General features: G+C 33.5%; 1 protein-coding gene across 10 annotated transcripts in view; it reads right to left on the bottom strand.

Moving 5' to 3' along the window:
* Window positions 1-12,177, bottom strand: part of LOC103578822 (rap guanine nucleotide exchange factor 6) — a 79,040-nt gene that overhangs the window by 13,258 nt on the left and 53,605 nt on the right. For 7 of the 10 annotated variants that reach the window (XM_053741031.1, XM_008560009.3, XM_053741033.1 and 4 more), the window contains one exon: window positions 849-944. In XM_053741031.1, coding sequence (XP_053597006.1) covers window positions 849-944 — 96 coding nt within the window. Of the gene's footprint in view, window positions 1-848; window positions 945-3,167; window positions 3,846-5,217; window positions 5,486-12,177 lie in introns of those variants that run through there. The other 3 variants (XM_008560013.3, XM_008560014.3, XM_053741032.1) reach the window with 3 other exon arrangements.

The raw sequence follows: 12,177 nt of genomic DNA, 5'->3' as shown, positions 1-12,177 counted from the left end.
AATTGCGATGAGACGAGATGGAAAAAGAAACAGGGGAGGGAAAGATAAAATGGACATTGTGTTGCTTTGAGGTAAAGTATACAGGGAGAGGTACAAGAAATTGAAGTAGAAGTAGAAGAAGAAGTGGCCATGAAGGCAAAAAAAAAACTACCACTGGCCTTAGTATGATTTACAAACGAATGAGATCCGTTATATAGTTGTTTATTGTACACTATTTCTTTGTACTCTCTCACTTTTCCAGAGCTACAGCTGAACGCATGCTTACCAAATCATTCGCCCATTCAACAAACGAGTAAACTTAAATGTAAATGCTAGAATTGTAGCATAAGCTATATCTGATCTCCCTTTTTGTCTTGTCTATTTATTTAGGTACTGTCACTAATGTATTTTGACAAATGATCTTTTTTAAATTTAACTAAAAATGTTAACATTTTTCAAATTTTCAATTTCAAACAAATTTACCTACTATGCATTTTTCTACTTAGCTTTGTATATATTCATATTTGTATTTTTTTTTTTAATACAACAATGGACTGGAAATGAAAATGGAAATGAACCGCGGTCGGGAGATAATAACAAAAAAGGATAATAAATAAATAAAATTTTTGAAATGAGAAGTGAGATGAAAATTGAATGGGATATAGAATTGGAAAATTATTATTGAACGGTCAATTGTTCACCGTAAATCCAATTCCTGGTGGTTTTATCGAAAGCGATGTGAAATAAATAGAATATATAAGGTAATATATACTGATCTATCAATTCTATTCAGTACTGTTGCGGATAACAATGAAATATATTAATATATATGTGTTATAGATATATTTTTATTTGAAAAATATAATTACCGTATCGTCGAAGACCAAATTGACCTGCCGATGGTCGGCAATGGGATGAGGATGCGGAGGTCGATGCATCCTTCCGTGCACTTCCGAATAGTCGATCTGAAACAATAGATGTATTTATATATTTAGATATATATATATATATATATTGATTTATTTTAAGTTTGTATTTATCATTTGCATTTGAGCTTAACTGAACTTTCAAGTAGACTTATCTATAAGTATAGATGGATGGAGTACATCTCTATCGTGGCAATAGAGAGTTTCTGTTCGACCACGAGTAGAGCGGGTAAGCCGATTAGTGAGTTGCAGAATAGAAGAGTATATAGATGATAAAGGGAATAGAACATAAAAGCAGATGATCCTCACGAGTGATCTCTGATATTCTCCACTCGACTTTCTCGGTACAGTGATACAACTCCTGTATTGTCGACAAGCCTTCCAGGCCTTTATTCACCGGCTTAACATCAACCTCCATATAAAATAAATCCATAAAAGTACCCGCGTTTTGTTTTATAAGTTACAGCACAGGCGCAATTTATCGCGATAAATTTTTTTACAGGAGACAGTTAGAGGCAAGAAGTATAAGAGAATTTATATATTTTATATAAAAAAAAATATAAAAATGAGGGAGAGGCAAATGTATGTCGGACCGGAACTCGTAGGCCGGACTTCCTGTAGATACTCGTCATTCAAAATGTACTTGCTTATAATGTAATAAATGCTGGATAAAAACTATTACAAACACTTGTTTGTATTTTTTGTTACTTTACTTTTTTTACGCGCATTCACTCTTCCTAGTTCCGCGGTGGTTTAGTTCTGTCAATTTATTGTCTGCTGATTTTCGTAATTGTAAAAAAAGAAAAAAAATTAAATTTGTAAATTTGGTGGGAAAGCTTTTTATGACAAGTGGAAATGAAGAGAATGGCAAAGTGATTATTCGACGCTTCACCCTTTCGCGATTTGATAAACGAGCTTTGCAGTCGATTTGAGGTCAAACGCTCAAACCACACCCGCTCTAATAAATTTAACGTGGAGTAAAGCTTGGAAGGTATCGCCGCAGCTCAGTTTTCATCTATGTGGTTCAAGAAACGAGGGGTTGGTCATCAATTTTTCCCTCCGCAATTTACAACAGTCTGTTCACGCATATTCTCTACCACTGCAGGTGGTTTTGTTTTTATTTTCCCGGGCCGGACTCCCGAGGGAGACAGTTAAATGTATGACTCTCTTATATATTATTCGTAGGCATACCCAGCGAAAATTATCTCGATTCAAACGCCACTGAATTTTTTCCCGACCCTTCGAGGGTGAAATTTGCTAATTAAAAATAACAGGCGCATAATTTTTTTTTTTTTTTTTTTTCGTGTTTATTTAAAGCCAGGAAAGTATTTATTGAACAGTTAACTGACCGTAGGCTACAACAGCGTACAATATGAACATGTTTATGTTACCAAGAATGTTAAACAGCCAGAGTTAGTGCAACATCACACTGGAATTATAAATAATCAATGTTGAACAAAAGTTCCGAGGTCAAATGTATGAAAAAAAATTCCGTTAATTTCGTTGACTGTTTATTTACTTATTTTTTTATTATTATTATTGTTTTTATTGTGAATCGAAGAAAAAAAACGTTTAAAAAATATTTTTTTAACAAAGTCAATGGACTTTTATTATCCATCAAGTGGTTTTATTAATAGTTTGTTATTTTTATTAAAAGAGAAATAATTCATACATGATTATACTTTTTCAGCGAGTGGAGGCGAAAGCACCGTATCGGCACAATGTGTCGTCAGACATTGACAAAAGAACACGCCCGCGGGTTCATGTCTTTATTCTACATCGCGTATCCGGACTCCACTACTCAGTGACTTTAAACTCCCTAACGATGTTCTTTCTTTCATTCTCAGTCCCCAAAAGTGCAAGCTTTATTTTTACATTCATTCTTTGTCACATAATCATGCATTGTATATATTTAATAATAAAAATAATAACGAAACTTTTTAAATAAATTAAACCTCTAGAAAATTTGCTTCAAGTTATTCAAATGAATCCTTAATTCTTTATTATATTGAATATTAAACTAAATAATAATAATATTTATGTAAGTTTGGGAATGCAAATCAGATAGAATTTAGAGGCTCATTACTGGCATCAGAAAATGATGGTGATATTGGAAAGCCGAGGAGTAATTTTGACAAACGGGTTTATTATGCAAGAATGCATAATGAAGAGTATTCAAATGCAATGCGGAAATTTTCTCTCGGTATGTATAATTTAGCAAGCTACTATATCATATACCCATACCCATACCCATACCCATACCTCGGAGGAAGAAGCGATGGAGAGAGTATAAGGGGTGCCAGGCCAACTTCTAGAGCCTGAACGTCCTCGTTTCTTCCTCAAGACGATAAACCGCGGCCGCGCCGTAGGACGTCCCACGTGCTTCAGCATTTTTATCCTCTTTAATTTATTACTTGTTTCCTTATATTTATATTTTTTTTGTTGTTGTTATTTATTCACTTAGTGTCACTTTCTATTAGAGTCACACGTGTCTTCAATATCTTCCCTCCTCTCTGGGTCGATGCTCAGTCAATAAAAAAATCACCGAGCTATCCTGCGTGTCCTCCATCGGGCGAAAGTTCACTCGGCGCTATCAGTATCTCTTGCTCAGGTAACACACAAGCAAAACTTAAAACCCACCGCAACTTCACTTATTTCAATATATTGCCGTCAAAAAAAAATCATTTTAATAAATTGCTGCTTTCATCACATCACTATAAACTTTATTTGATAAAAAAATAATTTTTAATTAGTTTTAAATCTCTATTTCTCTGAAATAAAATTTAACAGCTTGGCTTTTATTTATAAATAGTCTCGCGGTCAGTAAATCGATTTATCGCGACAACTTTTTTATCGAGCTAATAAGATTTTAAATTTGAAGTATATATAAATATATGAAAGGTATCGTGAGCATTGTATCGTGTTAACGGTACAATCCAACAACGTGCACTATCCCCAACGGACTTTCGACGATACGAAATTTCACGATGAGTAGAGGAGGTGGTGAGTGAGTAAGTGAGTGTGTGAGTGTGTGAGGCAGAAACGAGTGATGTGAGTAAGTAGAGGGAACCAAATACAAGTACAAATACAAATGCAAGTACTCCTATCCATACATACACAAGGTATAGTACTGCAGACTGTGTACTGTACAAAAAGACTCAACTTGGGAGCGAATACGGATGAATGTGAGTAAGGAATCACGTGACATGGACAACTAAGCGCACACGTGTTGCAAGACCTCAATTGAAACGAGACGTCGTGGTGGATTACCGAGTTTTAAGTCTACTTCATCGTATCAGGGATACATATACACATCTCTTGGTCCTCTACTCTCTATTCAAAAACACGAGACTCGAGACTTGAGACCAGATACGGTACCGGTCAATGTAAAATTATTTTCAAGAGGTTTTTAGAGATGTAATGTAAGAAAAATTCAAAAAACTTTGAGAGGACTGAGATTTTTTGACAAGAAAATTTTATAAATTTATGTACATAAAATATAAATATATATAAGTATGCGGAATAATATCGTCAGACACAGTGTGTTTAAATTTTAAACTCGAGTCTCTCTGGGGTGAATGTGGAATGCGATGAGGGATACGAGACGCGACAACAAGCGAGATTTTCGCGACCGCAAGCTGCTAAAAATTTCTCATTCCGTTGTTCGTCGTGTTCATGGAGGAATATCCTCCGTACTTTTAAACTCAAAAAGAATAAAAAACCTGGAACATATATATATATAAATATTCGCGTAGTGTCGTCTACACAGAACACTCTACACTTGGAGTAGTTTATTTTCGGTACCACCCGCGTTGCTTAAGTAAAGATATTAGTGAATAAACTTAGAAGGGAATTTAAGTCGTTATTAAAATTTATTATAAAATAAAATGATGTCAAATTTCAATTTAAAATAATTACTATTATTAATTTTTTTATTTTTTAAAATTCAAAGACACCAAATGTCGAATCGAAGACGTAAGTAACATATTGGAGTAAATGATATATATGTATATTTGTATGTAATATATAATGTTACTATTTAACGAGAGTGAACTTGGGAGCCAAGGCGTCCTTCCAGGAAGTGGAGGGTACGTCAGGATCGTTAGGGGTATGTTGTACGAACGAGGGTATGGCAGGTAGTCAGACATGTCTCGGTGTAAAACCACCAGGAGCGATCTCTCAAGACCAAAACTCAACCCTCATCTCTTATTTTTTATCTTGTACACTTAAAAAAATAAAGCCAAGCGTGAGTTAAAAATTAAACCGAGAAACAAGTTTAGATAAAGGCCTTAAAACCTCATCTAAAGTTTACCGAAAACTATTAAACGCCTTTACTTTTCTCACACGTGATACACAGATTTTGTTTCATCAACCATGTGGAGGGACTATAATCATAATTATAGGCCAGAGTTTACAACGGCTACTGTTAAATTTAGTCACATATCGAGTTTTAAAGTAAAGGCACTGCAGTAAAACACAGATCACTAAACTGAGTACAGAGTAGAGTAGAGCAGAACGTAAAGTACAAACGCGACGAACGAAAACCGACTGGGATAGGACTGACTCGGATGTATATGTTATGTGATGCGAGTGAATATTAAGTCTCGAGTAAAGTCGACTCGAGTCGAGCAGCAGAGTTGAGAACTATACTCTCTTTACTTCCTCTCCGTCGTAGGAGATAATGCACGTCACTATCTCCTTCACGGATGTGTGCCCGAACGCTTAGTTCACAGTTTACTTTTTTTCTACTCTTCCTGCCAACGCATTTTTCATTTTTTTATTTCATTACTTATTATTATTATTATTATTATTATTATTATTATTATTATTTTTTTTTTTTCATTCATGTTTGTGTGAGTTTATGATAAAGATAACAACAACGTATGTGAAAATATAAATTTCATATACACACACACGATATTATACTTTTTAATAATTTTCATCCGAGTAGCTTTTAAATTACTAATAAATTTATCATGAACGTAATATATAACGTAAGTACTTTTTTTTATTGATATGGATATAGAGCAAAACAAAAGTCGAATACTGGCACCGCGTGTGGCCGTAGGCATGAATGGAAAGTCGAACTAAAATATAATGTAAGTCATGCCGGTAAAGACACACATATATATTTAGATATACATATAGATATATATTAATGTGATAGTCACTGGTCGCGATCGTGTGGGTAACGGACGTCCAACCGTGCGCGAACTTCTCTACTTCAATTCATTATACATCACATGTGTATACAAATATATGTACATACATCCATATATACATATAAATATATAGAAAACTCCAATATTATAGACGAGAGAGCTACACAGAAAATTTAATTCAAGTGTATCGAGTGCGCTCTCACTCACATCCCACGCGTGTGTCACAACCGATAGTACACTCGCACTAAAATTTTATAAAAACATTGTACAGTAATATATGTTGCTTTTAATCATTTACATATTTTTTAATTAATTTTCGTAGGCGTATTGATTTAAAAAACTCGGAGCTTTCGTGGCAAATTCAATTTACTACTTACTGAAATTTTAAATGGGAAAAAAATAAACTCGAGTTTGATTTATTTATTTTTTTTACGAGCTAATTAACCCATTTATTGAATTGCGTTACGTATTATATGTCTAGCAATGTGTGTAGTGTTTTATTATATGAGTATATGAGTATGCAGACATGTGCGGCTATGGACAGATGAGTGTACAAGCTATTAAATATTAAAGAGGCCTTTTTTACTCTCGAAACAGGTGCAAGTGACGTAATTATCTGCGCGCAGGTTTAACGAGTGGAGTGACAAGAGCAACAAACAGTTGTTTGAGATTATTTGTACGTTAATATGTGGTATAGAAGCTAAAGTTTGTGAGATAGAGGACGTGCGTTGTCTGTTTGCTTGATAACTCGATAGATAGAGTGTTGATTTAATTCAAAGAAGACTCTTTTGTTGTATAAATTGTTTCCGGGTTCTAACAATTATTTATTCTATCGTCTATTCAAATAATTTCATTTATTAAATATGTCTGACGTCTATTAAATAATTATTTGGTTAAATAAATATGTAATTTTTTTTTTAACATTTAAATAGTGACGGATTTATGCACCGCAATGTATTAAACTGCTTGAAGAGATTTCGTGAAATAATGAAATTAAAAATGACGCAAATATATTTTAGCCGTTAAGTAAAAGGCGCCGGAAGTTGTGGGGTCTTGGAACGTGTTGTTATATAGCTCAGTGTAGTCATCAGAAGTTACGTTACGGCAGTGAGTACGATGAATGAACTTGCGGCTCTTTGGTGGAGTCAAGTCGATACGACTCGAGTCAAGGGGGGCCAAGTAAAAGTGAATTTTATACGGAGGAAAAAAACAAGATATAAAAAGGATACCCAACTTTAAGTACGATACGATACAATGAAAAAGGACGTTGAAGTTAAAAATTATGATAAAGCTCGCAGAGGGTGGGAGCTCGAGTTAATGCACTCTCTAATGGAGCTCGAGCAGAAATATTTTGGCAGAAAAAAAAGTCAGTGGTAATATATTATTGTTGATTTATTTACGGTAGCGTTTTAATGTTTTTTTGTTAGATATTCCAGTGGAAATAATTTGTTTTTTGAGTCTTTAAATTTTTTTGTACACTGGCCTTTATTAGGCGGTAAATTTGTTTGGATTTTTGGGCTTCTCCCGTTCGCCCTTTTATCGTTTCAGAAGTAAAGCTGTTACACACTAAACCGTGAATATATATTATATACTTTTGGGTATGACCCCAATAATAGCTATCGGACATTGCTTGAGCCTCATAACTTTACCTGGATTTACTTTCTCCTTTTATTTTTTATTTTATTATATTTTTTTTTGATGAAAATTCGCAAGATAACACACAACCTGGGCTATCGTTATATAAAAATCCTGTCATTTTTTCTTTCTTCCGGGAAAATAAAATAAATTTATTGTTACATATAAATACACGTAGATAAACCGATAAAACTATGATGAATTTTTTTAGTCAGGGGTAAATAAATTTATCGCAGTAATAAAATTTGCGAATAAATATATAAAATAATAAATCATCAAGGTGAAAAAAATAAATAAATAAATTCAATAGATATATTTAATTTATTTGCGTCAGCGATCTACTGTAACTACGAGCTAGATAGTAATAATTATAATTATTATCGCCGTCCGTAAAATACTCGAAAATTAAATTCTAAATTTAAAATCCTTTTATCGCATCATAATTACTGTTTGGAATGTCAAACTAAAATACTTAGAAAATCGTCAACTTTCACTTACTTTTTAATTAAAAATTTTTTATTTCAACTTCAATCCAACAGCTAAAAAACTTTTATTAAATTATTTTTTTTTTTAAAGAAGAAAAATCACCAATTTAATTTTTTATTTTAATTTAAACACGTCAATATTGAATTTATAAACAAATAATTCACATAAAAAAAAAAAAAAAAAAAAAAAAAATGAAATGAAATTATTTTCAATAAAAAAAAAATCATCGATTCAATTTTTAATTTTTTTTCTTCAACAAACAAAGCTTTGTAAATTTGTTCCAATTTGAATAAAAAGCGTCAATATTTAGTTTGTACGGATCAGAATAAAAAATTTGAATTAAATTATTTTTAACAAAAAGTAGCGTTCGTTTGAAATTATAAATTTTTCGATAAAAAATTTGAATGAAATAATTTATTAATTAAAATAAAAAATTAACACTTGAACTAATTCTCACCCTCGAATTCAATAATAAAGACTGGCGCTCTACTTGTGCACACACTTGACACACACAGCACTACATACTGCGCTTTCGACGGCGTGCTTTCGAGAAGCCACAAGAGCCCACGAGGGAGTTTTACCCAAAGTACCAGCAGTTCGTCCTTGTCCCCGCAACCTCATTCCTGTTCCCATTCTCGTCCTCGTCCTTGTCCTCATCCTCAGCCTCGACGTCGTCGTCGTCGGCAGAATATAGTAATGGAGTTTCAACGTCGTGATAGAAATCGAATTCCCAGTAATGGACACGTCCGTCTAGTCTATGTACCATCGACACCAAGTCACCGTCATTCAATTCCTTTCTACCTCTTTTAGATTTTTATCCTACATTTTAAATTTTATATTTTTACTACCCCTCTAACTTTACTTACTACCGCAATTTTTTCCTCTCATGCATCTATAAACCGTTTACCGTTCAAACCTCACTAGACGCCAGTACTCAATGGACAAGCGACTGAATTTCTTGTTGTGCGAAAAGTGACGTCGTAGATCCCACGGGATGACGTACGTAAAATCACAACGGATGTGCCAGCACATTTTATCCTAACCCCATGAGTAAAACATATATTTATATATATAACATATGAATCACTTCTTTTATCTATATATGTATATATATATATCACTCATCACATATAATATTTATTATATAAAAATGATACGTAATTTTTCGTATATATTTTTATCACGTGCTTCCTCAATCCACATATTTTACTATCGCATATTTTTATTAAATAATAAAATTTAAATAGCATTTCATATGAAAAAATTTTACAGTATGATATTACGTTGTATTCATACCGACTATTTCTAATTTAAAGTTACACGTCACGTATATTCAACCTCCGGTTCACTCTTACATTCACTTCGGTTTGGTTACTCCGGAAAGTTTCTGTGCAAATACAATATTCCACCGTAGCATCCACTCCCTTAGCTCCCTTTGATAAAGCTCATAAGCTCATTTCTCTTCTTGAATCACGTAACTCGGGTTCATTACCTATATGTTAATAACCATAAACTCCCAAAGGTTTAATATATATTTACAATAAGCCACATGACGTTTACTCCGCTCCGAAAACAAACTTGAGATAAACATTCGCGGAAAGGTCATGCGGCATAAATCTTTCATTTCGTATTCACTCCATTCATTTCTTCCCACTAGTGATATCATGCACAGCCGTAAGCTCCCAGTAGGATAAAAATAAACAAATCCTTGATATACACTAAGGAACTTCTCTGAGCCCCTCATTATCATTAAAATCCATATAATAATATGTCAACATAAAATATTCATTAGAGCTAAAACTTATCTCATTATATATATATATATATGTATATATATTTCTTTTTTTTTTTTATTTTAATCATCACTATTCCGTCTCATTATATTTTTGTGATTCATATCTTGCTCCTCGTAACTACTTCCTTATTTTTATATATATTTATATTTAGATTTAGATTTATATTTATTTATGTATCATGGATGGACAAAATATATATATATATATATATATATATATATATATATATATATATATATATATATATATATATATATATATATATATATATATATTACTCGAGGAAATTCCGTGATATATTTCTGGCGAAAGAGAATAACGACCTGACAAGGACGTCAGCGGTATTATCGAAGCCATCCAAGCGTGACGGGATGCCAAGGTAAACTCGACGGACGACTCGTCAGTCAGAGACCAGAGATATATATGTCCATCCATCCAGAGTTGTGTCAAGTAGAGCACAGTGGAGAACAGTATGACACAGAACTCGTATGAGTAATGGGATTACCTTAATTAGATGTCACTGGAGGGTCGAATGAACGCGTCTAGATCAACACAAGCTTCCATTAAACTCCAATAGAAAATATACATCCATTTTGTCCAACTTTAACCTCTCGTTCTCCTGTTTGTTTGTATTATACTAGTTGTACTTATGGATGTATATTTAATGCGAGGATTTACGGTGTACGTTATGCTGGTACCAGAGGTCAGAGGTTAAAGTTCACAAGCCCTGAAAAGTCACTGGATCCAGGGATGTTTGTTAAACTCACAAACTACGGATATAATAAACACATACTTCCTCTTATAATTTAATTAAATGTTTATCCACTGTGAAATATTTTATGTGTATATCTATATATCTGTATTTGTCTTTCTTCATCATTCAATCTTCATGTTTGTGTGACCTTTTACCTTTACTTATGCTATCCAACTGCTATCCCAGTCGAAATATCAAAAAAACTAAAAAATTCACCCAACATTTTTATTTAATTAAACTTTACCTTTAATATTTCCGTAAAACCATTTTTTTCAGTATAACGAAAAAAAAAGAAAGGAAATGAAAAAGAACAAAAAAAATACCGTGACGCTGAGTGACACGGTACCAGTGCAACGCGGTACCAACACGATTGTCGATAAATAATCAATGGTAATGAAAAACCCGGCGACAATTCGGTTCGAACGAACGAAAAGCAATACAGCGGTAGAAGTTTACTAGCCGGCAGCGGTCACAGGATAACAGTAACTCGAGATTTTCAATCACGAGATTCACGAGCGTATATATGTACATATATACATATATAACTAGTGAGTACTGTTGTATCAGTGCAGTGGTACTGGTATTGGTACTGGTACTGGTACTGGTAGAATTACGATCAACATACAGCCGGACAGTCCCTGGGGAGACTGGAGTGATACTCGAAACCCCACGTGCGCATCGCTGATTTTAAGAGAACAATGATCGTACACTCTGCTGCTGGCAAACTGCAGTAGCTCGTTTTTGACGGAAGCTTGAGCATCTGAGAGCTGCTGGCCGATAGCAGAAATAAGCAAATGGGCAGAAGTGTAATTCTGATTTGTGTTTGCAGTATGTAGCAGGCGTTGTAGTATGTAGTGTTGGGTTGCTACGATTGACATTATTCGAGGCGTCGCGGCGACAGGAAGTCATATCGAAGAGGACTCACTAGACAACGACGTCAACATCCCGTTTGCTATTACACATAACCCAGTTTTATCACTTTTCATCGCAGACATTGCTTTGTTCCACAGTTAATTTCTTACTTTTCTTCACTTTATTATCTTCCGTTTGCTTTGTATTATATTTTTCATGTACTGCTGTAGACATTGTATCACATTGTATACAGAAGTTGAAATAAAAATAGAAATATTTGCTTTTTCAACAATGGCGATTGCTCAGGACCTTAAAAAGTCTTGAGGATACGATAAAATAGGATACGAATTTACAGAATATACCATAGCAATCTCGTAAAATCCTATTGTAAGAAAAGAAAAGATCAATTGGATAAAAACATTGTTGTGCTTCTCACGTATCCCTGCTTGATATCGCATCGGATTTTTTTCACGGACTTTTTTTTACTGATTTTTCTTAAATCAAATTCGCTAAATCAATCACGTTCGTTTTCTACAACTTGATTTATTTTTTTTTACTGTTTACATTATTGTTGCACATTTTACAAT

This window comes from Microplitis demolitor, chromosome 8, assembly GCF_026212275.2.
Source record: "Microplitis demolitor isolate Queensland-Clemson2020A chromosome 8, iyMicDemo2.1a, whole genome shotgun sequence".
Lineage (NCBI taxonomy): Eukaryota > Metazoa > Arthropoda > Insecta > Hymenoptera > Braconidae > Microplitis > Microplitis demolitor.
Note: the sequence above shows the minus strand (reverse complement) of the source record. Positions and strands in the feature narration are given on the sequence as shown.